General features: G+C 45.1%; 1 protein-coding gene across 1 annotated transcript in view; it reads left to right on the top strand.

Annotated features, from left to right (window-relative positions):
- LOC128836838 (E3 ubiquitin-protein ligase RNF213-like) overlaps positions 1 to 25,152 on the top strand; it is a 162,926-nt gene extending 137,774 nt beyond the window's left edge. The window contains exons 65-72 of the mRNA XM_054027499.1: positions 4,662 to 4,745; positions 5,373 to 5,541; positions 13,186 to 13,381; positions 14,875 to 14,952; positions 16,820 to 17,020; positions 18,091 to 18,180; positions 19,860 to 20,020; positions 21,457 to 25,152. Coding sequence (XP_053883474.1) covers positions 4,662 to 4,745; positions 5,373 to 5,541; positions 13,186 to 13,381; positions 14,875 to 14,952; positions 16,820 to 17,020; positions 18,091 to 18,180; positions 19,860 to 20,020; positions 21,457 to 21,628 — 1,151 coding nt within the window. The 3' untranslated portion in view covers positions 21,629 to 25,152. The remainder of the gene's footprint in view (positions 1 to 4,661; positions 4,746 to 5,372; positions 5,542 to 13,185; positions 13,382 to 14,874; positions 14,953 to 16,819; positions 17,021 to 18,090; positions 18,181 to 19,859; positions 20,021 to 21,456) is intronic.
- The last annotated feature ends 813 nt before the right edge of the window (positions 25,153 to 25,965 follow it).

Here is a 25,965-nt window from a genome sequence, read left to right as displayed (position 1 = left end):
GGATTTCAATAAGACTGTGGCCAGGTCCACACTACAGACTTGTGACAGCATAGCCAGGCTGGTCAGATGTGATGAGGTGCAATTTTGTGATTGACGGAGCTTGATGGCAAAAGCTCCTAGTGCTGACAGTTATACCAGCTGCACTGTGCTTTCACCGGGACCGCTTATTTTGCTCAGGGAGGCAGGAATAAGCCAAACCAGCAAAAGCGCTTTGGCTGCTGTACGCTATGTCCACACTAGGAGCGCTTTGCTGGAACAGGATACTGTTATAGCGACACCGGCAAAGTGCTCCAAGTGTAGACCTGGCCTTGATCTTTTCAGGGCTAGATCCACAAAGAGAACTTAAACTCAGCGTTGCAACACCTGACAGTTACACACCAGGCTGTCTAACGGAATCCACAGATTAATACTTACCCTGATTGGGCCAGAAAGAGAATGGCTTTGTAGCTTAGTGGTTAGGTTACCCACCTGGGAGAGCCTGGCTCCAGTGCCCCTGCTCCAGCTAATATTTAAGTAGTTTATACAAAGTGGAGCAGGTTCAGCAGGAGAAATTGAGAGGGCACTAGCCCAGAATACTCAATAGCTCAGTGGTTAGGTCACTCACCTGCAATCCTAGGGACCCTGGGTTCTAGTCCTGGCACTAAGTAAGACAGTTGGGGATTTGAATTCACGTTTTCTACATACAGGGTGAGTGCCCTAACCACTGATACGAGGCCACCATCACTACCTCATCTGCTTTGGCCCTGCTTTGGGTGGGGTCAGACTTGGAAGCTGAACATAAGAATGGCCATACTGGGTCAGACCAAAGGTCCATCCAGCCCAGTATCCTGTCTACCAACAGTGGTCAATCTCAGGTGCCCCAGAGGGAGTGAACCTAACAGGTAATGATCAAGTGATCTCTCTCCTGCTGTCCATCACCACCCTCTGAGAATGCTTGCTGGGGTGGGAGAGGTCTAGTTCATAGACTCATAGAAATGTAGGGCTGGAAGGGACCTCGAGAGGTCATCAAGTCCAGGATCGAGTAAACCTAGATTATCTCTGACAGGTGTTTGTCCAGCATGTTCCTAAAAACAACAACAACCCAATAATGGAGATTCTACAACCTCCCTTGGAAGCCTATTCCAGAATTTAATGACCCTTAGTAGTATACGGCTCGACAGCATTCATCACCATGCATTTTTGACAGGTTTCCATGCCCCATTTAGGGCTTATGTCCCGCCTTCCCACCCCGTTTCCGTTGGAGCCAAAGTTTGGCACTGTCGGCCATTTTTAAATGGGGTGTGTGCAGTGATGAGCTGCCAAAAAATTAACAACCGGTTCTCTCCTCCTCACCCCAGGAGGGGGTCGTGCCCCCCCCAGGACACCTGCCCCATCCAACCCCCCACATTCCTTGATGCCCTCCCCGGGACTCCTGCCCCATCCACCACCCTTCCCTGTCCCCTGACTGCCAACTGCCATCCCATCCAACTCCTCCTCTCATTCCTGATGGCTCCCTGGAACCCCTGCCCCATCCAACCACCCCTTCTCTCTGTCCCCGACTGCCCCTGGAACCCCTGCCCCTGACTGCCCCCCACCACCCCATCCAACACCTGCTTCTTCCTGACTGCCCCCCAGGACCCCTGCCCCTATTCAATCTCCTGGTTCCCTGCCCTCTGACTGCCCTGACCCTTATCCACCCACCCCCACCCCCCGAACTCCCCTGCCCTCTTTCAGCACCCCCTCCCTGCCCCCTTACCATGCTGGAGGCCGGGTGGGAGCGCTGGGCCAGGCTGGGGCCGGGTCAAAGCCATTCGTCCGGAGCTGGGGCACTCGTCCAGGCCCGGGGCCGGAGCCGCTGGGATGGAGCAGGGCCGGGCCGAAGCTGCAGCCAGGCCCGGGGACCGGTGCTGCTGGGCCGGAGCATGGCCAGGCCGAAGCCGCAGCCAGGTCCGGGGGCCGGACCCGGAGCGCTCGGCCGCAGCCGGGGCCAGGCCAAAGCTGGGGTGCTCGCCCGGGCTGGAGCTGCTGGGCCTGGGGCTGGAGCAGGGCCGAGCCGAGCCGCAGCCGGGCCCGGGGCCAGGCCGGAGCTGCTGGGCCCGGAGCCACTCGGCCAGAGCCGGGGTGCTCGCCCAGCCTGGAGCCGCTCGGCCAGAGCAGGGCCAAGCCAGGCCGCAACTGGGCCTGGGGCCGGGCCGGAGCCGCTGGGCCAAAGCCGGGGTGCTCGCCCAGGCCGGAGCCGCTGGGCCTGGGGCAGGAGCAGGGCCGGGCCGCGCCTCGCTTTGCTCCCCTCCCTGGAGCCCTACTCGCTCCCTCCCCCCCGCTTACCTTGCCAAGCCACTTCTTGTTTCTGACCCCTCCCGAGTCCCAGACTTCCCGTGCGAAGTTCTGATTCGCAGGAAGCAGGGGAGTGGGAGAAGAAGTGGGCAGCAGAGCCTTCAGGGGAGGAGCCCAGGAAGCAGAGGTGAGCTGGGGCTGGGGGCAGGATGGCCTTTTTAGAACCAGTTGTCCCGCTCGGAACAACTGGTTCTCAAAGGGCTTCTAAATTTAGCAACTGGTTTTTGCCAACTGGCTCCAGCTGATCCCTGTGTGTGTGTGTGTGTATTTGACTAGTGGAAGTGTTGTGTGTGTTTGTGCTTGGGTATATTGAGAGAAAAAGGTTGAAAGAAGAAAGTTAGAGTGTAAAGATGAAAAAAGAAAGTTTGAGTAAGGTTTAGAGGAAAAAAAAGAAAGAAAGGTTATTTGGGGAAGTTGAGTAAAGAGAGAGGCTTTTAAAGGGTAGGTTATGAAAGAATAGAAAGATTTTTGTTTTTAAAGGGTTAGTTAGTTTGAAAGAAGAGAAATTTGTAGTGTGTTTGAGTAAGGAGAGATGATGGTAAAGGTCTAGTTTGGTAGACTATTAAAGAATAGAAAATTTTGAGATAAATGTAAAAGTTAAATAATATTGAAAGCTAGGTTTAAAAAGGGCATTTACTAAGGCAAAGCCTGTTTGGTAAACCCCTGGTAAAAAAGTGAATAGAAAGCATTTAAACTACTTACTATCAGGGTAGGTTAAGAAAAGAGCCTTTAAAATTATTAAATAATATTAAAAACTAGGTTTAAAAGGGCATTTACTAAGGCAGTGCCTGTTTAGTAAGCAGAGGGTAAAAAAGTGAATAAAAAAGCATTTAAACTATTAAGAAAAAAGAGAAAGCTGTCCTGAGTTTTAGGGAGCATGTTAATAGCTCTTTTAGTGAAACGGTTTTGTAAGCAGCCTGTCTGTGTTAGTTGTTATGCTTTAGCATGGGCAAGCGTTTATTATTTGAAAGTATTTTCCCACTTTATGAGGTATTATCTCCCCCATCTTACGGCCTATCAGAAATATTAACAAAAACAAGCTAAAAGATACTTTGTAGCAAGGTCTGCAAAGCAATAATTACAATTTTGTTGATCATTATCTTGTCTAAGCCCCTAGAGAATATATATTTTTTATTTTTATAAAACTCTTTTATGCAAACTGTAACCCTAGATGATGTACAGCATTAAATAATATGGAACAGTAGACAAGAGACCTGAGACATTGTTGAAATCAGAGGGGCTATAATTAAGCCCTAATGCAGAGGGCCTTGGGGTGGAAAATGTAAAGGTACAGCCGAAGTGGAAGATGGTATGATTTAAGAGGGGTTCTGGGGCTGCTTTGCAACAGTCCATAGGGAGCCTGTAACCCTCATGCACAAACACCGGGGCTGTTAATGCATAACAACTAACACAGACAGGCTGCCTACAAAACTGTTTCACTAAAACTTTGGCGCCAACGGAAACGGGGTGGGAAGGCGGGACATAAGCCCTAAATGGGGTGTGGAAACCTGTCAAAAATGCATGGTGATGAATGCTATCGAGCTGTATACTACTACCCTTCTTAATATGTAACCTAAATCTCCGTTGCTGCAGATTAAGCCCATTACTTCTTGTCCTGTCTTCATGGAGAACAATTGATCACTGTCCTCTTTATAACAGCCCCTAACATATCTGAAGACTGTTATCAAGTCCCCCCCCCCCCCCCGTCATCTTCTTTTCTCAAGTCTAAACATGCCCAGTTTTTTTAACTTTTCCTCATAGGTCACGTTCTCTAAACCTTTTATTATTTCTGTTGCTCTCCTCTGGACTCTCTCCAGTTTGTCCACATCTTCGCTTAAGTGTGATGCCCAGATCAGGACACGGTATCCAGCTGAGGGCTCCACACGGCCAAGTGGAGTGGTTACCGCCAATGAATCCTGCTGGGGCTTAGGAGGTGTCAGGATTTAGAGGACTGTGTACATGCTGCCTAGCAGACATTTAGGCATCTAAGGGACTTTACCAGTGGGAATTTAAGCAACTGCAGAGTTAAGTGGCAGCTGAGTGACGATTTTAAATATCTAAATTTTGGCTTCAGGTGTACAAAATGACAATTAGGTGCCTAAATCCCTTTGTGGATCTAGCCTTCAGTGCCTAAATCTCTTGAAAATCAATCTCAGGCTCCCAAAAAACATAGGCACTTTTCAAAATTTTACCTCATACCTGTTGGTAAATCTTCTTTAATGTTGCAAGGTATGTTAACATTTCAATTAGTCTTTTTACTATTAGAAGTATTTTTTGCAAGAGGGAAACTGTTTTTTTTTTCCTTGGGGAAGTATGTTGATAAATGCCATGTTCTCTTCCAACTTCAGATGATCAGTGTTTGACTTTTGAAAGAGCCATACAGACTGTTCAGAAAGTGTGGAGCAATATAAGATCAAGCCCCAGAAGCTCAGGTATTTTGACTTTCATGGTGGTTTACTTTCCTTTCTAGATATTTTTCTATCATGTAACAAACAAACGATTCAGTTGTGAAGCTGAGTATGAGTATACTCCAGAGTAATTACCAAGTATTCCCTGACACACAGCTGGTCCCAGGTTACCGGCTATCCTGCAGAGACATAAACATCCTTAATATACTCTGAGTGGTTCCACTGACTTCACTGGGGCTACTCAAAATGTCTAAAGCTCAGCATGGATGTAAATCTTTGCAGGGCTGGTGAGGAAGGGAGCTGCGTACCGAAAGGGCAGTGATAATCAGGTTGCCCAGTTGTATAAGCTAACTGAGCATTTTTGCATATGGAAATTGCTAGCTAGAAGTGGGGGTGACTTTTAATTTTTTTCTAACTGTTGCAAGTTTTTCACAACTTCTTTTTTCATAAAACACTTGCTGGTTTTTTTCCAGCCAGTTGGTTGAATTTTGTTTGTTTATTTAGATTCAGTTTGAAATTTTGACAAAAAGACAGCGTGAAAAATGTGGAGAATTATTTTGTGAAAACCATTTCTTTCCCCACCTGCCACTTGATACCCTGGTTCCTATGATTCTGTGCACACGGCGTGAAAGATTCTCTGCTTTGTTACAGAAATCAGCATCCCTGAGGAACTGTGGTGCAAGGAGATCAACCCTGACACTGCCATCCTGGATCTCCTGCCAACCACTCCATCCATAACTTCCATTGTTACAAGGTTCTTAATACAGCTCCAGAACGGCTGCATTGACACAGCTGCTCAACTCACTAAGGAAAAGCAAAGGTATCTTTCAATCCTCACCTCTAGGGGGGAACTCTGACTAGATAACTTTAGTTACCCATAAATCAACAATTCATCTTAAAACATAGATCCTGAGTCTCATCTCACTTCAGGTGGCATAAAACAGGCATAGCTCCATTGATGTCAATGATGTTACTCCTGATATACAGCCATCTATGTGGGGAGGGCCAGGCCAGACTTCTCCAAGAAGAAAACATCACTCCTATGACCTTGTGTAATGAGGCAGTTAGGGGGAAGCTATATCAAGGTCTTCTCAGGTGGCGTGTAAAGTTGATTTGGTCTTATTTTAGTGTCCCAGACAGGGGTGCTGGAATTAGCGTGCTGGGGGTGTGGCAGCACCCCTGGCTTAATGTAGTTTCTATTATATACGGGGTTTACAGTTTTGTTCAATAGCTTTCAGTACCCAGCACCCTGGTCCCAGACTTACCTTAGGTTAGCGGAGATCAGAATCCGACCCTGACCCCACAGCAATCAAGGGATGACTCCAGACTGACCCCAGGGTAACTTGCCATGTTACCGTAAGGAAGGACCGAGGAGCACAGCAAGATGCTTATGGTCCCAACAGGGAACTGCCTTTTTACAGCTAACCTGGGCGTGCCACAGACACTCAGCAGCATATAACCAACCGTGTGATCGCAGCTGTACCAGTATGAAGATGTTGACAGCTGTGTACTTTTCCCATATATTTAGGGTAATAAGTTATAGTGGTGTAAGCATCTTTATACTGGTGCAAATGCACCCGGCTAGGGGTTGAACCAATTAATCTATTAAAAAAACACACACAACCCAAAAAATAGCTAAATTGGTACAAAATCGGTTGGTAGAGCAGGCTAGCTCAACCCATACAAGCCAGCTGTAAACTGATATAAGTCTATCCACACAGGGCTTTGCACCAGTGCAACTACATTGATTTTTTTTAAACCGTCTTCAGATCAACTAGTGCACTTGATGTTAGCCAAAAGGCCAAGAAGCATTTGATTTCAGTTCAACTGGTACAACCACAAGAGCAAAACTCCCATTGGCTTTAATGGGGCAGGTTGAAACTCTTAGGGCCAGATTTACAAAGGTGTTTCGGCACCTGAAGATGCAAAGAGGCACCTTGTGGGATTTTTCCAAAGTGCCAAGGCCGGTTCGGCTCCAAACTCCCATTGTTTTCAGTAGTTGCAATGGGAGGTACTATAGGCTAGTGGACACAGAAGACCTGGGTTCTAATCCTGGCTCTGCTGGGTGATGTTGGGCAAGTCAATTGCCTTTCACTATGTCTCAGTCTTCCTAACTGTAAAATGGGGATAATGGTACTTAGCTCTAAGAGCTAGAGGTTATTACTTTTTATTATCTGTTGTTGCCCAAAGACCTTTGTAGAGCTGACCTTTGACGTTTGGTCCTTTGGTTCACACGGCAAAGGCCCTCAGTGCTGGAAATTGCAGAATCTCTCTTTGCTTTCCCCTTGTTGTCTCCTCTCTCTGGACGGCTGTGCTGCCAACGCTCCCTGTTTTACTGCCAGTCTCAGCTTCCCTGTCAGTCTCTGGCTTTCATGGCTGTGGGGAAAAGCCTGGAAATGTGCTCCCCAACTCCAGGAGGTGAATAGAAAGGCCTCAGAACATCATATTCTTTAAATCTTAAGCCAGCCACATGATTTTTGGAGTCCAGCTCCTGATATTTGCATGTGTGGGGTTGGCCAAGCTGACGGGGTGTTGTGCTGTTGGGGTAAACATCACGAAGATTCATATTCAGAGTTTAAAGACAGAAGGGACTCTTAGATCATCTAGTCTGAGCTTCTGTACAGCACAGGCCATTAGCATCACCCAGTTACTAAGCCCACTAACTTGTGTTTGGCTAAAGTATCTTCCAGAAAGGCGTCCCCTCTGGATTGGAAGCCGCCAAGGGATGGAGAATCCAACAGTTGGTGCCTTTTTTCCAATTTGAATTTCTCAGGCTTCAGCTTCCACCTATTGGTTTTTGTTCACCTCTAGATTAAAGAGCCCTTTAGTACCTGGGATTTTCTCTGTGCACTGTTATTAATACAAGCCAAGGGCTTTTTTCACTCAGGAAGCGACTCAGCCGGCCAGCGCTGTTGCCGCATGTGGCAAAAACATCAGCCTAGTAGCGCATCATTAAGAGCAGCTTTGGACTCTTCCTCCACTGACTCCTGTGGAGCTGCTACGACGGAGAGTAGCGTTTGGCTCACTGTAAGCAGCTCTGCCAAGTGTGAAAAAGAACATGAGTCCACGCTCCAGAAATCACAAGATTGCCTCAAAAGACACAAGATTTTTAAAAAATACTGTTATGCTAGAAGGTGCCATCAAACAGAGCTTCGATCTACAGAGAACACTGCTCTACAGCCAAAATGCTTCTGAAATAAATGTAGTCAAAACTTTACTAATTCTGGGTCACTGAGAATGAAAATGATGCTTAAAATTGTTGATTGGCTCTAGTTTTCAAGATATGCTATTGGGTCAGTATATACGACCCTCGACTTGGGAATGGCGGAGGATAAGTGAGTTATAAAGGGAAGGGATCTCAATTTAAACCAGAAATGACAAAAATACATCTTTGACTGGATCTATGAATAAATCTATGACTGGGTTTAGACAGTACATGCTTTTTAGGCAAAACAATGAATGATGCAATCTGAAGCTGGTATTGCGTCATACATGATATGAATTGCATCATGTTATTCCTAGAAGTCATGGATGATGCAATCATAACGAAGCTTACATCACTCTGCTCAACAAATTGCCCTATATCAGCTCTAGAAATCATACAGTGTCGTGCTCTTATTTGTCAGTGTTTGATTTTGCAAAGGGACACATTTCTGTTTAGCCAAAGTGAGCAGAGATGCCTCGTACTTGTGTGAACAGTGCAGATAACTTCTGCTATGTTTGTGGTGAAGTGACTTTTGCATCACAAAAGTGCAGTATAACCACTATGGTTAAGAAATCCTATCACCTTTATTTTGGCTGCAAAATTGGAGATCAAGACAAGAGGTGGGCCCCACACATATGCTGCAACACTTGTGCAACAAATCTTCGCCAGTGGTTGAACAGGAAAAGGAAATCTATGTCTTTTGCAGTGCCAATGATTTGGAGAGAGCCAACAGATCATACCAGCAATTGTTACTTCTGCGTGGTGCCTCCAGTTGGGAAAGGTGTGTCAAAGAAGAAAAAGTGGACTGTGCATTATCCAAACATTCCATCAGCTATACGCCCAGTACCCCACGGAGAAGGACTGCCAGTTCCTGATGCACCAGAATCATTCTCACTTGAGTCAGACGAGGAAGAGGAAGAGGATGAAACTTCTGGTCCTGAACCATCAAGGTCACAGGACCCACATTTTCTCCCATCCTCCTCCTCTGAACCACACCTCATAACACAAGGTGAACTTGTCAGGGATTTGGAACTACCCAAGAGTAAGGCAGAGCTGTTGGGCTCCAGACTACAGCAGTGGAATCTCCTGGCAGGTGATGTTAGGGTTTCCATGTTCCGTGACCGTCAAAAGGATCTTGTCCCATTCTTCTTCATGGAAGGTGATCTTGTAGCCTGCAACAACATCGATGGTGTGATGGCAGCCCTCAACATCGTTCACGATCCAGATGAGTGGAGACTTAATTGATTCATCAAAGACGAGTCTTAAAGCTGTTTTACTGCATAATGGCAATGTCTTGCCATCAATTCCAGTTGGTCATGCAGTCCATATGAAGGAAACCTATGACAACATGAAACAACTTTTGAGGTGCATAAACTATGACCAACATCAGTGGCAGCTTTGTGGCGATTTGAAGGTTGTTGCTCTCTTGCTTGGTCTGCAGACTGGATACACAAGGTACTGCTGTTTTCTCTGTGAATGGGATAGTCGTGCAAAAGATTCCCACTACATCAAGAAAGATTGGCCACTCCAACAGTCATTGGAGCCTGGGAGGAAAAGTGTTCAGCATCCACCGCTTGTTGAATCAAGGAAGATTTTGTTACCACCCTTACACATCAAGCTGGGTCTGGTGAAGAACTTTGTCGAGGCCATTGACAAAACACAAGCAGCTTTCAAGTACCTCCGTAGAAAATTTCCAAGGTTAAGTGAAGCTAAGATAAAGGAAGGTGTCATTGTTGGTCCTCAGATTCGTGAACTTCTTCAAGATGATGCATTTGACCATGCACTGCGTGGCAAGGAAAAGACGGCCTGGAAAGCCTTCCAGTTAGTGGCAATAAATTTTCTCGGAAACAACAAGGCAGACAACTACAGGTTGTTGGTGGAAAACCTCCTCAAGGCATACAAAAGCCTTGGTTGCAACATGTCACTAAAGATACATTTTTTGCACTCTCATCTAGATTTTTTTCCACCGAACTGCGGAGCAGTGAGCGATGAGCATGGCGAGCGATTTCACCAGGACATTGCAACAATAGAGAAACGCTATCAGGGCAAATGGAGCCCATCAAAGCTTGCAGACTATTGCTGGACAGTGACAAGAGATGCTCCATTTAATGAATACAAGAGACAAGCCAAGAAGCGCCGAGTAGACACTGAATAGGACTAAACTATGTACATAATCGTTTTTTGTTTCATAATAAATTTTATTTATATAACCCTTTTGCTGATTTTTAAAGTGTTCCATAAACAGGACAGGTGAAATATTATCATGTAAAGCAACCATAAACACATGAAAAGACCCAGGTTTACAATTAATGATTAAAACTCTACTATCTACACAATATACATAGACATAAAATGTAAAAACTTAAATATCTTAGAAACAGTAGCCAATCAGTTGTTTTAATTGTCATATCTGAATTCAGCACATATACATAATAAATAGCACATTTTATCTCTGAAGCAGATGACTTCTCAAAAATTTTAGACCAGTGTAATCAGACTTCCTTAAAGCTGATGAGTGTAGGAAGCATCTTTATTTCAGGCTGAATGGAAGGAGCGATTTACTATCCCTGTGTATAATGATAGGTGGAAACAATAGAAGCCACCACCCCAGGCACTAGGCCACATGGCAACGCCAGTCAGAAAGTAAGCCATGTCGGATGAGAGGTTTCCTTGAGACTGATTGCAAATTGTAAAGGGCTAGTGGTTTGTTTAGCAAACTGTGTGTATGTGTGGGAAGAAGAAAGACCGGAGAAAAAAGCCAGCAGAAAGTGGGAGAAGCAGTGGTGAGCATGGCCCAGAGACATGTCAGAGACAGAGAGCCTCCAGACTTGGAAATGGTAGGCCAGGGACCCATGGTGAGCCAGGGACCTGCTGTGTTCAGGGAACCAAGACTTCATGTGCATTCTGTAAATAAATAGGGTTGCACCAAAGAAATACCTGATCTGTATCATCCATTTCTCCTCTTAATGGAAACATTCCCACAAGGCCCTAAAGGCTGGCTAATTTCTTGGGTGAAAGGAAATTCTACAGGCCACTTTCCTCAGATCCCACTGAGGAATACACTAAGAAACTGCACCATCTACTCAGGACACTCCCTACACTAACACAGGAACAAATCAACATACCCTTAGAGCCCCGACCGGGGTTATTCTATCTACTACCTAAGATCCACAAACCTGGAAATCCTGGACGCCCCATCATCTCGGGCATTGGCACTCTCACTGAAGGACTGTCTGGATATGTGGACTCCCTACTCAGACCCTATGCCACCAGCACTCCCAGCTATCTCCGTGACACCACAGATTTCCTGAGAAAACTACAATGCATTGGTGACCTCCCAGAAAACACCATCCTAGCCACCATGGATGTAGAGGCTCTCTACACAAACATCCCACACACAGATGGAATACAAGCTGTCAGGAACAGTATCTCTGATGATACTGATGATTGCTGAGCTCTGTGACTTTATCCTCACGCACAATTATTTCAAATTTGGTGACAATATATACCTCCAGACCAGTGGCACCGCTATGGGCACCCGCATGGCCCCACAATATGCCAACATTTTTATGGCTGACCTGGAACAACGCTTCCTCAGCTCTCGTCCATTCATGCCCCTTCTCTACCTACGCTACATTGATGACATCTTCATCATCTGGACCCATGGGAAGGAGACCCTGGAAGAATTCCACCATGATTTCAACAGCTTCCACCCCACCATCAACCTCAGCCTGGACCAATCTACACAGGAGGTCCACTTCCTAGACACCACCATACAAATAAGCGATGGCCACATTAACACCACCCTATACCGAAAACCGACCGACCGCTACGCCTACCTTCATGCCTCCAGCTTCCACCCTGGTCACACCACACGATCCATCGTCTACAGCCAAGCACTGAGGTACAATCGCATCTGCTCCAACCCCTCTGACAGAGACCAACACCTACAAGATCTTCACCAAGCATTCTCAAAACTACGATACCCACACAAGGAAATAAAGAAACAAATCAACAGAGCCAGACGTGTACCCAGAAGCCTCCTGCTACAAAACAGGCCCAGAAGAGAAACCAACAGAACTCCACTGGCCATTACCTACAGTCCTCAGTTTAAACCTCTCCAACACATCATCAGTGATCTACAACCCATCCTGGACAATGATCCCTCACTTTCACAGACCTTGGGAGGCAGGCCAGTCCTTCCCACAGACAACCTGCCAACCTTAAGCATATTCTCACCAGCAACCACGCACCGCACCATAACAACTCTAACTCAGGGACCAACCCATGCAACAAACCTCGATGCCAACTCTGCCCACATATCTACACCAGCAACACCATCACAGGACCTAACCAGATCAGCTACAACATCACCAGTTCATTCACCTGCACGTCCACCAATGTTATATATGCCATCATATGCCAGCAATGCCCCTCTGCTATGTACATTGGCCAAACTGGACAGTCACTACGCAAGAGGATAAATGGACACAAGTCAGATATCAGGAATGGCAATATACAAAAACCTGTAGGAGAACACTTCAACCTCCCTGGCCACACAATAGCAGATGTAAACTTAGCCATCTTACAGCAAAAAAACTTCAGGACCAGACTCCAAAGAGAAACTGCTGAGCTCCAATTCATTTGCAAATTTGACACCATCAGATCAGGATTAAACAAAGACTCTGAATGGCTATCCAACTACAGAAGCAGTTTCTCCTCCCTTGGTGTTCACACCTCAACTACTAGCAGAGCACCTCACCCTCCCTGATTGAACTAACCTCGTTATCTCCACACTGATTTATACCTGCCTCTGGAGATTTCCATTACTTGCATCTGAAGAAGTGAGGTTCTTACCCACGAAAGCTTATGCTCCCAATACTTCTGTTAGTCTCAAAGGTGCCACAGGACCCTCTGTTGCTTTTTACAGATTCAGACTAACATGGCTACCCCTCTGATACTTGAGTGAAAGGGGCAACAATAATAAAGGTGGAGGTGCTTTTATTTGCCTCCTGGGGTCAAGATTTCAAATTTTTCCCTGCAGCTACCAGGGTGGGAAACGTCCCTTTTTTTAAACTGGGAGCTGCTTTTCTCCCATGACTCCAGGAGCTGGAACCACTAATATCACAAGATTCCCAAGGGTTGGCAACTGAGCGTAAGGCTGCAGAGATGAGCTAAATGGCCCACCAAGGCTAGTTCCGTCTTAGATTTTTTTGGCAGTAAAGAAGACGACGCCTCACGTTCTTCCCTTTTCTCCAGGTCTATTTCAGCGGAAGAGGTGAAGCACGCTTCTGTGTTAAGTGTTTCCGAGAGCGACTTGATCACTATGGCGCTGTCGAACTTCCAGTACGTGCTAGAGGAAAATGGAACCAAAACCACCCACTACAACTTTCTGACTCTGCAGAGGCAAGTGATTCACCGCTTCATCAGCGGGAAGCCCGTCGTGAAAGCCCAGGTGAGTTCAGGATGAAATCATGGAGGTGGCACTTTGCCATAGACTTCAGCGCAGGCAGGATTTTACTCTCAGTGCTTCCTGCTCTGTGGCCTGGCACCTGTGTGAGTCATTCACACCTGAGCACACCACAATCAAATCAGGATGGACAAGTGGAAATGGTGATGCTAGGTGAAAGACCTGATCCACTGTGGCCTTTTCCAGATTTACACCTGTTTAGCGCCATTGGTTACAGTGGGGTTACATTGGTGTAAATTGGGGGTAATGCATTGGCAAATCAGCCACGCTGTGTTTAGACTTAGGCACATTTGAACATTTTAACCTAAGTGACTTAGGAGCCTGGGACACATTTCCACAAGGGACTTAGGAGCAGAGCTGGTTGGGAATTTGTTGACACCGTTTTGTTGTTGTTGGAAAATGCCAATTCATCAGGACCAAAACTTCCCATGGGAACATGCTGATTTTGACAAATTGTTCATTTAAATAAAAAGGAAAATTAGAGAAATGTTTTGAAAATATCAAAACATCTTGTTTCCTCATTTGATTTCTGGTTTGAAACAATTGTGTGTTTTGAAATTATAGTTATTTATTAGTTTAAATTTTAAAAATAAATGTAAAAGAGGTCAAAATGAAAAACAAACATTTTTGAAATTATCGAAACAAAACATTTCAACTGACCCAAACTAAAACATTTTTCTGTTTGTGAAAATTTTCAAGATTTTGAGTTCCCGTCTCAATTTGGATGTGAGAAGGTTTTTGAATTCTCAAATTTGCACAGGATAGCAAAACTATTTCCCTCCCAGGTCTGCTTAGGAGTCTAAATCCCATTGGCTTGCAGTGAGACTTGGGCTCCTAGGGGCCAGATGTTTGAAATTATTTATCAGGGAGTAGCCGTGTTAGTCTGTATCCACAAAAACAATGAGGAGTCCAGTGGCACCTTAAAGACTAACGGATTTATTTGGGCATAAGCTTTTGTGGGTCAAAAATCTGAAGAAAAATCTTGCATCTGAAGAAGTGGGTTTTTTACTCATGAAAGCTTATGCCCAAATAAATCTGTTAGTCTTTAAGGTGCCACCGGACTCCTCGTTTTTTGAAATTATTTAGGCATCTAGGGGCCTATTGGGATTTTCAAAAGCACCTGAGCAGGTTAGATGCCTAAGTCCCACCGCAAAACAATGGGATATGGGCACCCAAGTGACTAAATCATCTTTGAAAATGATACTTACATTCCTAAGTCACTTAGGCAGTTTTGAACACTTTAGCCTGAACTCCCATTGATTTCAATAGATGATTTTTTTAAAATCACATTAGGCACCTTTAAAAATCTGGCCTTAAGAGACCAAGATACTTTTCAAAATGGGCTGTAGGCTCCTAAATCCCTTAAGTGCTTTTGAAAATTATGCTTTAACCGTTGGAGTGTACATCAGGATTTTTTCTGTATTGAACATGTTGTGCTTTATAAACCAGTTATTAATCACGAACGTTTTCCTTTTCAGACAATTCCGTCCATTACACTGAACAATGTGAAGACTCTGCACTCCACAAAAGCTAACGTTAGAGAACAATTGCACCAGGTGAGATCAAAAACAACCCTGGGTTTTCCCCCAGCTTCAGACTCAGATAATCCTCTCTTTCCCCCACTGTAAACAGCTTTCATAGCCAGTATACGGTCAGAAGGTTGGGTAAATATCCAAAACCTACAGTATGTCCACTCGCCCATTAAGGGCACCGTTCTCTAAACTCTCCACTCATTTCTGGGCGCCTTCAGCATTTGGGTGCTCAGCTTGAGACATTGAAGCAGCACAAAGCGGCCGAGGAGTAGGTCCCAGGCCCATGATGAGCCAAGTGGAGCATCAAGCTCTAACTTTAGCTACTAAAAAGCACATTTTTGTACAGTTCCTTGGCCACTTGGAGTCAGGGAGCCTGGTTCTCTTCCTTTGTACGCCAGCTTCACAACAGTTTTACCCCATTGACTGCCCTGATTTTATTTCTGAATTACACGGATGTAATGCTCTCATTATTAGTTCAACACATTTTGAAAGAATTCCCGGAATAAAATAATTATTTAGAGAAGGGCGACTTGGGGGGCGTTTGTTCTCCCTGTCTCATGACACAGGAAAAAGAGGATTTTCAATTAAATTACAAGGTGGCAAATTCAAAACTGATCAAAGGATGTACTTTTTCACAGAAGACGTGGCTATCCTGTGGAACTCATTGCCACAAGAAATCACTGAGGCCAAGAAGTTAGCAAGATTCCAGAAAGGATTGGACATTTCTGTAGATCACAAAAATATCCACAGTTAGCTATAATTAGTGATGACAAAATTTTTGTAAACCTTCCGTTCTAGGGTTTGAGCCGCACTCTTACTATCAGAGCCCAGATGGATTCTAGCATGGGGACAGATTATCACTAGTCTGGTACAGGGGGAGTGGGGCTCCTACACCTTCCTCTGTGGCATCTGGTATTGGGTGTTGTCAGAGACCGGCGACTGTACTAGATGGACCTGGCATTGATCCCGCCTGGCAATACCCATGTTCCCTTCTGGTAAAGTCCCATAGAATTTAGTACTGATGAAACCAAAGGTCTCTGTAGTATGATTCCATAGAAACTGATCTCTGAACCTTTCCAATTTCATAGAGAATGATATTCTTTTTATAGTTTTTGTCACCTTCCTCTAGAATTCCAAGCAGGAATAGAATTCTCACTTGAATTATATAGCAAAATCAAACGTATAGCACTTACATTCTATAGGAGTTTTGCTTAGAAGGTCACCTAACTTTACAATCTTAACTATCAGAATGAGATAAAATAATAGTAAGAGTATTTGTGTATTATTAACACGGCATTATTAGCACAGCTTAACGATGAGGTGACTTGATCACAGTCTTTAAGTACCAACATGGGGAACAAATATTTGATCATAAAGGGCTTTTCAATCTAGTAGACCAAGGTATACTGTGATCTTGTGGCTGGAAGCTGAAGTTAGACAGGAAATAAAGTAACATTTTTAACAGTGAGAGTAATTAGCCATTGGAATAATTTACTGAGGGCTGTGGTGGATTCTCCCTCACTAGCAATTTTTAAATCGAGATTGGATGCTTTTCTAAAAGACCTGTACTTCAAACAGGAATTATTTGGGGGAAGTTCTGTGGCTTGTGTTACACAGGAGGTCAGACTCACTAGACCATCACAGCAGTCACTTCTGGCCTTAGAATCTATTAATCTAATATTCATTTGTCTTATATATGGCATCTCTAACAAAATTCCTCATATCTTCTTCATACATTGTATACAATCCCTTGGATCATACAACGCCAGTGTGGAAACACTTAAGGCTGAGTTTTTCAAAGTTGCCTACCAGATTGGATGCCATTGATTATAATGGGAATTGGATGTGGAACTCCTACTGACAACTTTTTGTCTCCTGTTGCTATCCATAGGAACCACTGAGCGTGAGTCTGATGAAACGCATCATGGAAGAGGCCAGTTCAGTAAGCGACATTTCCAGAGCGCTCTCCACCCTGAAAGTGGCTGCAGAGTTCCTGGCTGTGACTGGAGGGGACCCAGAGCGGCTCCTGACTGAGTATGTCAGAAATGAGCTGAAGATGGAGGCTAATGCAAAGCAGTTCAGAGACCTACTGGTAAGAGATTAACTTTGGTTTGAATTCACAGCAATGACAATTAAGCTCTCTTTATAATAAATATTTTTTGTTTTCATGCTTTCTACTATGCATTCTGAATATATGAACATAGAGTACAGTTTCTTTCAAAAACTATTGTTTGAGCGAAAAATTGTGGTTTTGACTAAATGAATATTTTTGCTTTCCATGGAAAATTTCAACTTTCCATCAAAAAAGAAAAATGAAAACTTTTGGGTTTCACCCAAAAATGGAAACAAAAATATCAATTTTCAGGCTTTTAAGGAAGGTTGAAATTTTCCACAAATCATTTCATTGAAATGTTCTGTGGAAGAAAACCCATTCTCTGACCAACCCTACTGTATAGATTCTAGAGTAGATTTTTCTGTCAGAAAATGCCGACTTGATTAAACTGAAACATTCTGCGGGAATTCAGCTCACCTGCCTCCTACCTCCCCAGGTTCTTCAGCTCCTCCATAGCCCCAGATCAAAATGAGAGGCTCCCAACTCATTTAGACACTTCTGAAAAGATTACCCTGCATTCATTTGCAGATGTGCATTGTCTCTTTGTTACAGCCCAGCACATGGTGACTGGTGCCTTTTGACACTACTGCAATACAAATAAATACTAATGAATAATCCACATGGGCACAGTCTCTGAAAATGCCTGCCAGGTACCAGCAGGATCCCAACTTTTCAAACCAGAACTTGACTGTTCTACTCAATGACCTATTCATTGAACTGAACTAGTTGAATAAACTGTTCTACTCAATGACCTATTCATTGAACTGAACTAGTTGAATAAACTGAAACAAAGAAAATATTCTCTCTGTGCCTACAAAAGGCTGTCAAAAGCTGGTTTCGCTCTTCAGCAAACTCTGGTTCCAGGTTCTTAGCCAGTGACTCCCACCAGCTCAGTGGTTTGACATTCTTTAAAACTTTGGCAGTAGCAAGGTAACTGTGAAACACATATAGAATGTGCTCACTTCCGTGATGAGGATTTAAATATCAGTGTCAAGGCTTTCTGGGTGCCAAGGTCTGGGTAAATCCCTGTCTGTGTTCTTTCATTCCAGGTTGTCCCACAAACGCAGCTGAAGCACATCCTATCTCTGTGGCAGATCCTGTCAGCAAAGAGATCAGCGCTACTTGTACAAATGAACCAGGTAATGGAGGAATCCACCTCAGTGAGTGCCTGGGATGGGGCTGTGACGAGACTGAAAACTTTCTGTGCAAAGTGTTTTTAATCAGAAAATTGGGTTTTTGACAAACTGAAGTTTTTCACAGAAAATTTTGACTTTGCTGAAAAAAGTAAAGCACAAAAACTTTCCAGCTGAAAACCAATTACTCTTTTGGACATGTTGCTGAAAGCCAGCTGCACTGTGAAATGGGTGATTTTCAATTGCATGTAACTCCACCAGATCTGAACAGAGTTCTATGAGCACAGCAAAAGGCACCTGCCTAGCCCTAGGGCAATCCCAGTGTCAAATGTCATGCTGCAAGGCACAGACACAATTATTTTAGTTATTGTTTTGTTTTCCCAACATTTCCCCACCAGCCTCTAGTTATGACCAATGTTCTCTGCTCACTTGCTGTGTAGTCCCTCCTCTGCTGCTGCCAGGCTCCATCACTTGGAGTCTATAAATCTAGATGCGTCGCCCCTTTCTCAAAGTTACAGTCTAGCTCAGCCAGGAGTTATTATGCCAGAGGCAGGAATCTCTGGGGGAGAGTTTCTAGCCCGGATTAGGTAGGAGGTTGGGCTGGATGGGACCTGATGGCCTTAATACTGTTGATAAATTGCATAGACAGTTGCTTGCCCACATCTTGGTTTGTTATGAAATATATTCAAGAGATCAGTCAGTTTTATTGCTAAAAGTCAGTACGAGTATAGAGAGACGTCTGTTGGTCTTTCCCTAACCTGAAGAAGAGCTCAGTGTATCTTGAAAGTGTCTCTCTTTGACCAACAGATGTTGGTCCAGTGAGAATACCTCACCCACTCATCTCTCTAATATCCTGGGACCAGCATGGCTACAACAAAACTGACAGTAATAATAGCATAGTACTGGAAGAAAGGCTTTGTAATATAGCAGTTTTCATGAAGCCGTCTTGTGCTGCTGTTTTTAAATCCACTTCACACAGAAGGTGTGCTCCCAGCTACATATTTCAGCAAGTAGTATTTATAGGATGGTTTACAAGTTACAAAATGCTTTATATGTCACAAAAATCCAGCCCATCATCTTGTGTCAGTTCCTTAACTTGTTGTTCTGTATCTTCCCTTACTTTGTTTTGGATACTACTGGTCCAGCTTGTACTGGGCACAACATTAATGTATTTTGCCTTTCGCAAGTTTCTTATTTTCTAATGCCAAAGCTGACTTCAATTTTGCAAAGTGTTACGGGATACTTAGCACCAGTGAACAGGATTATAAAAAGACACAGACCAATTCAGGCCAGGTAACTGCTAGAAATGTATCTACAATATAATCTACTATTGATATTGTGTGTTTAATGCATTGTGGTATCAATATTGATAATTTGAGATGGATCATAGATTGATAGACATTAGCCCGGCATATATTGGTCAATAAAAGCTATGAAAGTTTTTGCTGGCTACAGGACCGCAGCACTGGCCTGAGGTCACCTGCAGAGCCACCTGCTCCATCCCACCCCGGGAGCAGCCCCTATGCGTAGGGCAGAAGCAAGCATCACCAGGCTACACCTGCTCTGAGTCAAATGAGGACACTCTTCCATCAGGCACATCCTCAACTGCCCTGTGGACGGGGCATCCAGCCACTCCTGCAGCACCTCTGCAGTTGCCCCCACTGACACTGTGCTTCTCATTTCAGAATCCCTTCTTCCTGATAGACAAGGGCTACCATGACGAGCTAACTGACCTGGAGAGGGAGGAGCTAACAACTGCATTATCCACTGTCAATATTGAGTTCTTTATCATCGAGTTGCACGAAATGATCACAGTAGCATTGGAAAGCTACGAAAACAGTTGGGGGTAACTACATATTTTTCTTGTCTGTGAATATGCGAAGGGCTCTGTACAAACATTTAGATCTAGATTAAAAAAAATTTTTTTTTTTACTTTTAATTTGGAGCAGGCACAAACCACTTTAGAAATTATTCCCTGTTGATTTAAGGCCTTTGTGGGTAGGTTTGTTTGATTGTTTTTTTTAAATGCAGATTAAAAGATCAAGGCAAATGTAGGGGAAGAAACCCAGCATCTTAAAATTGCCTGTATATTACTTGTATGCTGTATTAAAAGGGAAAGGTCAAATCATATAGCATATAAAAGGTCTTTTTCCATAGATCTCCAAGTCTTCTAGAATTGGATAACCTGCAGCTGCTACTAATCTAGGCTAGAGATTCTCAGACTTTCCACACTGCAGAACTAGAGGGGCTTAAAGAAGGGCAATGAGAATGATCAGGTGTGTGGAGAAGCTCCTATGAAGAGAGACTGAACAGACTGAGGTTGTTATCGAGGAAAAGAGGAGATTTAATAATGGTCTCTAAAACACTGACTGGCCTAGAGAAGGAAGATCAGGAGGCATCTGTTCTTCCAATCCCATAACACAAGAACAAAGGGATGTTCAATGGAATTGAAAGATGGGAAATTCAAAACTGGTCATAGGGAATAGTTTTTTACAGGGCTTGTGATTAGCTTATGGAACTCATTGCCACATGAAGTCATTGAGGCTGAGAATTTAGTGAGACTTAAGAATGGATCAGGCATGTCAATGGATAATAAGAACATCCATTGTTATTGATAAAAATTCCAGCAGGGATATTAAATCTCATTCTTTAGGTAAGAGCTGGAGTTTTGGTATCTTCTGTTCCTTATGAGCCTTTAATGCCTTGTTTTCTTCCCCAGAGTTATGTCCAGTACTGGATAATTTCACCCACTTCTGTTTAAGAATACACCGTTTTGCTTAAAAATTGATGGGAGGAAATGTTACCTCTTGTCTGACAACTCTTGAATATTCACTAATTTGAGGCTTTAGAAACTTTACACGTAGGGCTTTTTCAAATGAAAAATTGAGTTTTGGACTAAATGTAAATTTTCTCAGGAAGCATCTGCCTTCCTCAAAAAAATTTGGTTCAGAAAACCAAAAATTTTGAGACTTTTTCATTTATTTGAGAATTGAACATTTCACTTTTCAGCAGTGTTGAGCTGAAAATGTTTACTGTTTAGTTGCTGAAAACCAAACCATTTTCAAGGTTGTTGTTTGTTTTTTGGGGGAGGGGGGTTCATTTTTTTGACAGAAAGTCAAAACTTGCTGCAGAAAAATACCCCATGTTATACCTGCTGAAGTGACCAACAGTGTGAAAAGGGAACTCAAGAAATTGGGTTTGCCTGTCAGAATTGGCACTTAGTCTTAGTCTTTCTGAACCAGTGTCCTGTACATTTACAAATTTGTTTTCTTTTATTAACAGGATAGTGGAGACCTTTCAAGAATATTTAGAAAAAGAGGAAAAAGAAGAAAATTACATTGTGAATCTGATCAGCACGGTGAGCCCAGACCTTCAGCTGAAGAACGTCATTTCAGTGTGGAAAACTGCTGTGCTAATCAACAAAACATACGCCCGCTCCTACATCCAAGAGTGAATGGGTCCTTGAATTGTTTCCTGTGGATACCAAAACCAATTACTGCACCTACCTGTAATCCACAGAGATTTAGGAAGTCGAGTTTCTTTAAGAAGTGAGTCTCATCAAATCACCAGGTCGATGCATCACTTGAATCAAAATAAGCCTTCAATCACATCTAAGGCCTGGGCTACACTAGCGGGGTAGTTCGAACTAAGATACGCAACTTCAGCTACGCTATTTGTGTAGCTGAAGTCGAAGTATCTTAGTTCGACTTACCTGGCCGTCCTCACGGCAGCGAGTCAACTGCTGTGGCTCCCCCGTCGACTCCGCTTACTCCTCCTGCTGAGGTGAAGTACGGGCGTCGATTCGCGGATCGATTTATCGCATCCAGACGAGACGTGATAAATCGATCCCTGATACATCGAACTCTACCCGCCGAGCCGGTGGGTAGTATAGACATACCCTAAGTGGTGCCTAGGCCTGGGCATTTGAGTTGAGATGTTATGGGCATGACCAGCTGTGCGAGTGTTACTTTGCACGTTGCTCTCTGCAAGCAGGTGAATTTAACCCAACGAAAACTACAAATGGTGGGCATGATTCTCGTGCCACTTAGGCCTTGTCAATACGTAGTGCTTTAACGATACCAGTATAGAGAAAGAGAGTAAGATATACCTGTGTAAGTGCACTTATCTGTAAGGGGAAGCACTGGAGCCCAGTGACTAGAGCCGGGGAGTGGGACACAGGAGACCTGTGTTCTGTTCAGTAAAATGGGGGAAATGATACTGATCTGTTACATAAAGTGCTGTGGCATCTGCAGATGAAAAGCACTAGCTGCTATCTTACTGGTGTAACTGTCCCCAGCCTAGGGCTGGCCAGGGTATAGCTCTTATGGTAAAATGATCACACTCCTCACCATAGGCGTGCGCACGGGGTGTGCCTGGGCACACCCTAATGCCCATGGGCTGGATCCGGATCTGGCCCCTCAGGGCTTTGAATCCGGCCCATGGGATTTGCCCCCCGTGGTGCCGCAGGCCCCGTGCTGCTTTCAGAAGCAGCCATCAAGGCACCATGTCTCTGGGGCCGGGGGGTTGCTCTAGGCACCGCCTCCCGAAGCCCCCATTGGCTGGGAACGGGGAATCGCGGCCAATGGGAGCTTCAGGGGAGGTACCTGGAGGTGTGGAAAGGGCAGCGTGCAGAGCCCTGTGCCGCCCCTCCCCTCCCCCGGGGCTGCGCGGGGACGTGGTGAGCGGCGCGGCATGGGGCCCTGGCAGGTAGGGAGCGCACTGCTGCGGGTAAACAGCGCCGGGCCAGAGCCCAAACCCCTCCTGCACCCCCCTCCCCCGCCCTGAGCCCCCGGCCTGCACCCTGTTGAGCCGGGTTCCCCTTCCCCAGGGCCGGACTGGCTGCTTTAACAGCCCCATGTGCTCCCTGGCAGCCTCCCACCCGGCAGCACCAACACAGCCACTAAAGGTGGCCCACGGGGGTGCTGCCACGGCCCCCCCCCAAGGCAGCTGCCCCCCTCCAGCACCCAGGGCCCCAAACCTGCCTGCGGCTCCCCGCACTGGCCGGGGGCCCAGGCACCACCCGGGGGGGGTCAGGCCGCTCCTGAGCCCAGCCCACCTTAAGTGGGGCCTGCCGGGAGCCAGCAGGCCCGGGGCAGGGGGCGAGCCCGGCCCACAGGCGCTGTTCGGGGGTTCCGGCCCTGCACCCTCGGCCTTGAGTCCAGCCCTGGGAGCAGCCTGGCCCCTCTGCGATCCACCCTGGCTGCCTCTGCCCGGCCTGGCCCCAAGCACCCAGCCCAGCCCGTGAGCCTGCCTGCCGGGACGGGGGAGCCCAGATCCCCAGCCCCGGGCCTGCCTGCAAACAGCCTACCCTCCTGCACCCCAACTCCCTATCCTGAGCCCCCTGCCTACACCTCTCACTCCAACTCCCTGCCCTGAGCCCCCTTCCTGCCCCCCAACTCCCTGCCCTGAGCCCCCTGCCTGTACCTCGCACCCCAACTCCCTGCCCTGAGCCCCCTGCCTGCACCCCAACTCCCTGCCCTGAGCCTCCTGCCTGCACCTCTCACCCCAACCCCCTGCCCTCCGTTGTATTCTAGCTCTTGTGCTTTAGCAGATGGAATCATCACCAGTTCCTTCAGGCAGTGTCATGGCATGCATCGCATTACAGACTATGTGATCATAGGTTTCAGAGTAGCAGCCGTGTTAGTCTGTATCCGCAAAAAGAAGAACAGGAGTACTTGTGGCACCGTAGAGACTAACAAATTTGTTAGTCTCTAAGGTGCCACAAGTACTCCTGTTCTTCTTTTTATGTGATCATAGTGGTCCCTTCTGGCCTTACAATCTGTGAGTCTCTGCTCAGTACTTTGCAACTAAAGAAAGATGAGGTGTTAGAAAAAATATTTGCATCTATAGTTTTCTGCCTGGCTTTCAATGCAGACATTTCCCTGTGGCTCTCAATAAACAATGGAACAAGAAAGTGTCACATTCTTCTAGGTATTACCAGGTTTGAAGACTTTGTGAAAGTGAGAATGTGCAAGCGACCCCTGTCCGTGTCTGTGCGCATGTGCACTCTTATATGTGTGTGCATTTGGGAGAAAATTCTCTTTTCATTCTAGTGAAATGAATTGGAATAGGAATTCTTTTAACAGCATCTGCCCATTCTGTGAATATTTTCAAAAGATATTTAAAAATTTTCCCCCACCTTGAATCAGGTCAAGAAGACAAAATATTCACAAACTAAAAAAACATTGTTTTTCCATTTTGGGTCAATTGAAACATTTCATTTTGATAGCTTTGAAATATTTCATTTTTTCTCTTTTTAACCTTTTGCTTTCAATCTAATCAGCTTCAATTCTGAAACAAAAAGTTATTTTGCACCAGAAAACAATTTTTTTTCATTTAGAAAATCTCCAAAAAAAATGTCTTGACAATTTTGAAACATTTTTCTCAACGTTTTTTGTTTGGTTTTTAGTCAGGAAATTCCCATTCTTGGTTCAATTAATCTGCATTTTTCAATGAAAAAAACAATTATCAAAGATTTCTCAGTTCCACTTTTTAAGCCTTCTCTATATAACCCCTTCCCCGCTTACACAGTATGGCCATCTGTCTTCCTCCTGCCACTGGTTGAACCAGATAGGTAAATGAGCCTGCTACTGCGTTTGGCTAACAGAGGCCTTTTAGCTCACGTAGGAAAGGCTCCTGCTTTTAGCTCTATATATAATCACAGGTTCAATCCACTGCCACTAGGGCACATTACACCCACACAAAGAAACTGGACCAGTTTAATTTAAATCACTTTAAGGCTGAGCTCTTCCATTGATATAAATTTGTTTTATATCAATTCATCTTAAACCAGTTGGGAAAACGTTTAAGCTGAACCAAAACAAGGCCGGTTTCCATCAGTGTGATATACTGTGAGATGTCCAGTAATTTTTACAGTAATTTAACTAAATTGATTTTAAAAGTGATTTCAGGCCAAGTCTGCTTTCAAACTTCCACTGGCTTCATTATACTGTTTAATTAAACTAGTTGAAAATCCGGTGTGAGTACTCTCATTTCAGTGTAAGAGTGGTTTATTTCTGTTTAGCTTAACCCAACTCCTAGTCAACTTAACCACAATGTCAGCCTTGACCTGGAATAAAGATGTCCACACAGGAATTGAAACCAATTTAACATAAGCAGCTTAAAAATCGCATCACTGCAAGTTCCTCATGCAGACAGGCCCAAAACTAAATTAGCTGAAGTTGGATTTAAGCAAAATAAATTTTAATCCCTTTTAAACCAAAATCTGAGGCCTGGTCTACACTACAGAGTTAGGTTGACGTAAGGCAGTTTACATTGAGTGTTTACACTATAAAATTGTAAGTCGTCCACTACACCAATCTAATAACTCCACCTCCACAAGAGGCGTAATGTTTCAGTCAATATAGTTAGGGCATGAAGACAATGCGTTACTTACATCATCACCCAGCAGAGGAAGCACCAGGCCTCCCCCATCGAGTAATGGGCCCTCTTGTAGGGCAGCAGGAAGGACGCCCTCGAGCACTGCCCCGTCACACGCCGCTGGAGTTGCACCTGCCGGCAGAAGGACAGGACGTGACGGAGGGCGGGGTCCTTGCAGCCCAACGGGAGAGGCTGATGACGGACATGGTTTTCCCCAGGGTGGCAAGGGAAGACAACAGGACAGCGTTGTGGAGGAAGGGCGGGACAGGGGTCAGTAGCACCCATATGCCCAGGTCCTCCAGGAGGGATTCCTTCACCCCGACTGCCAGGCCCTTCTCCACCGCCTCCTGAGCAGCGGCCTCCGATGCCAGGAAGAACACCATCTTCCCATACATTTTGGAGGCTGCCATG

The sequence above is a fragment of the Malaclemys terrapin genome, chromosome 4 (genome assembly GCF_027887155.1).
Source record: "Malaclemys terrapin pileata isolate rMalTer1 chromosome 4, rMalTer1.hap1, whole genome shotgun sequence".
Taxonomy (NCBI): Eukaryota; Metazoa; Chordata; order Testudines; family Emydidae; genus Malaclemys; species Malaclemys terrapin.
Note: the sequence above shows the minus strand (reverse complement) of the source record. Positions and strands in the feature narration are given on the sequence as shown.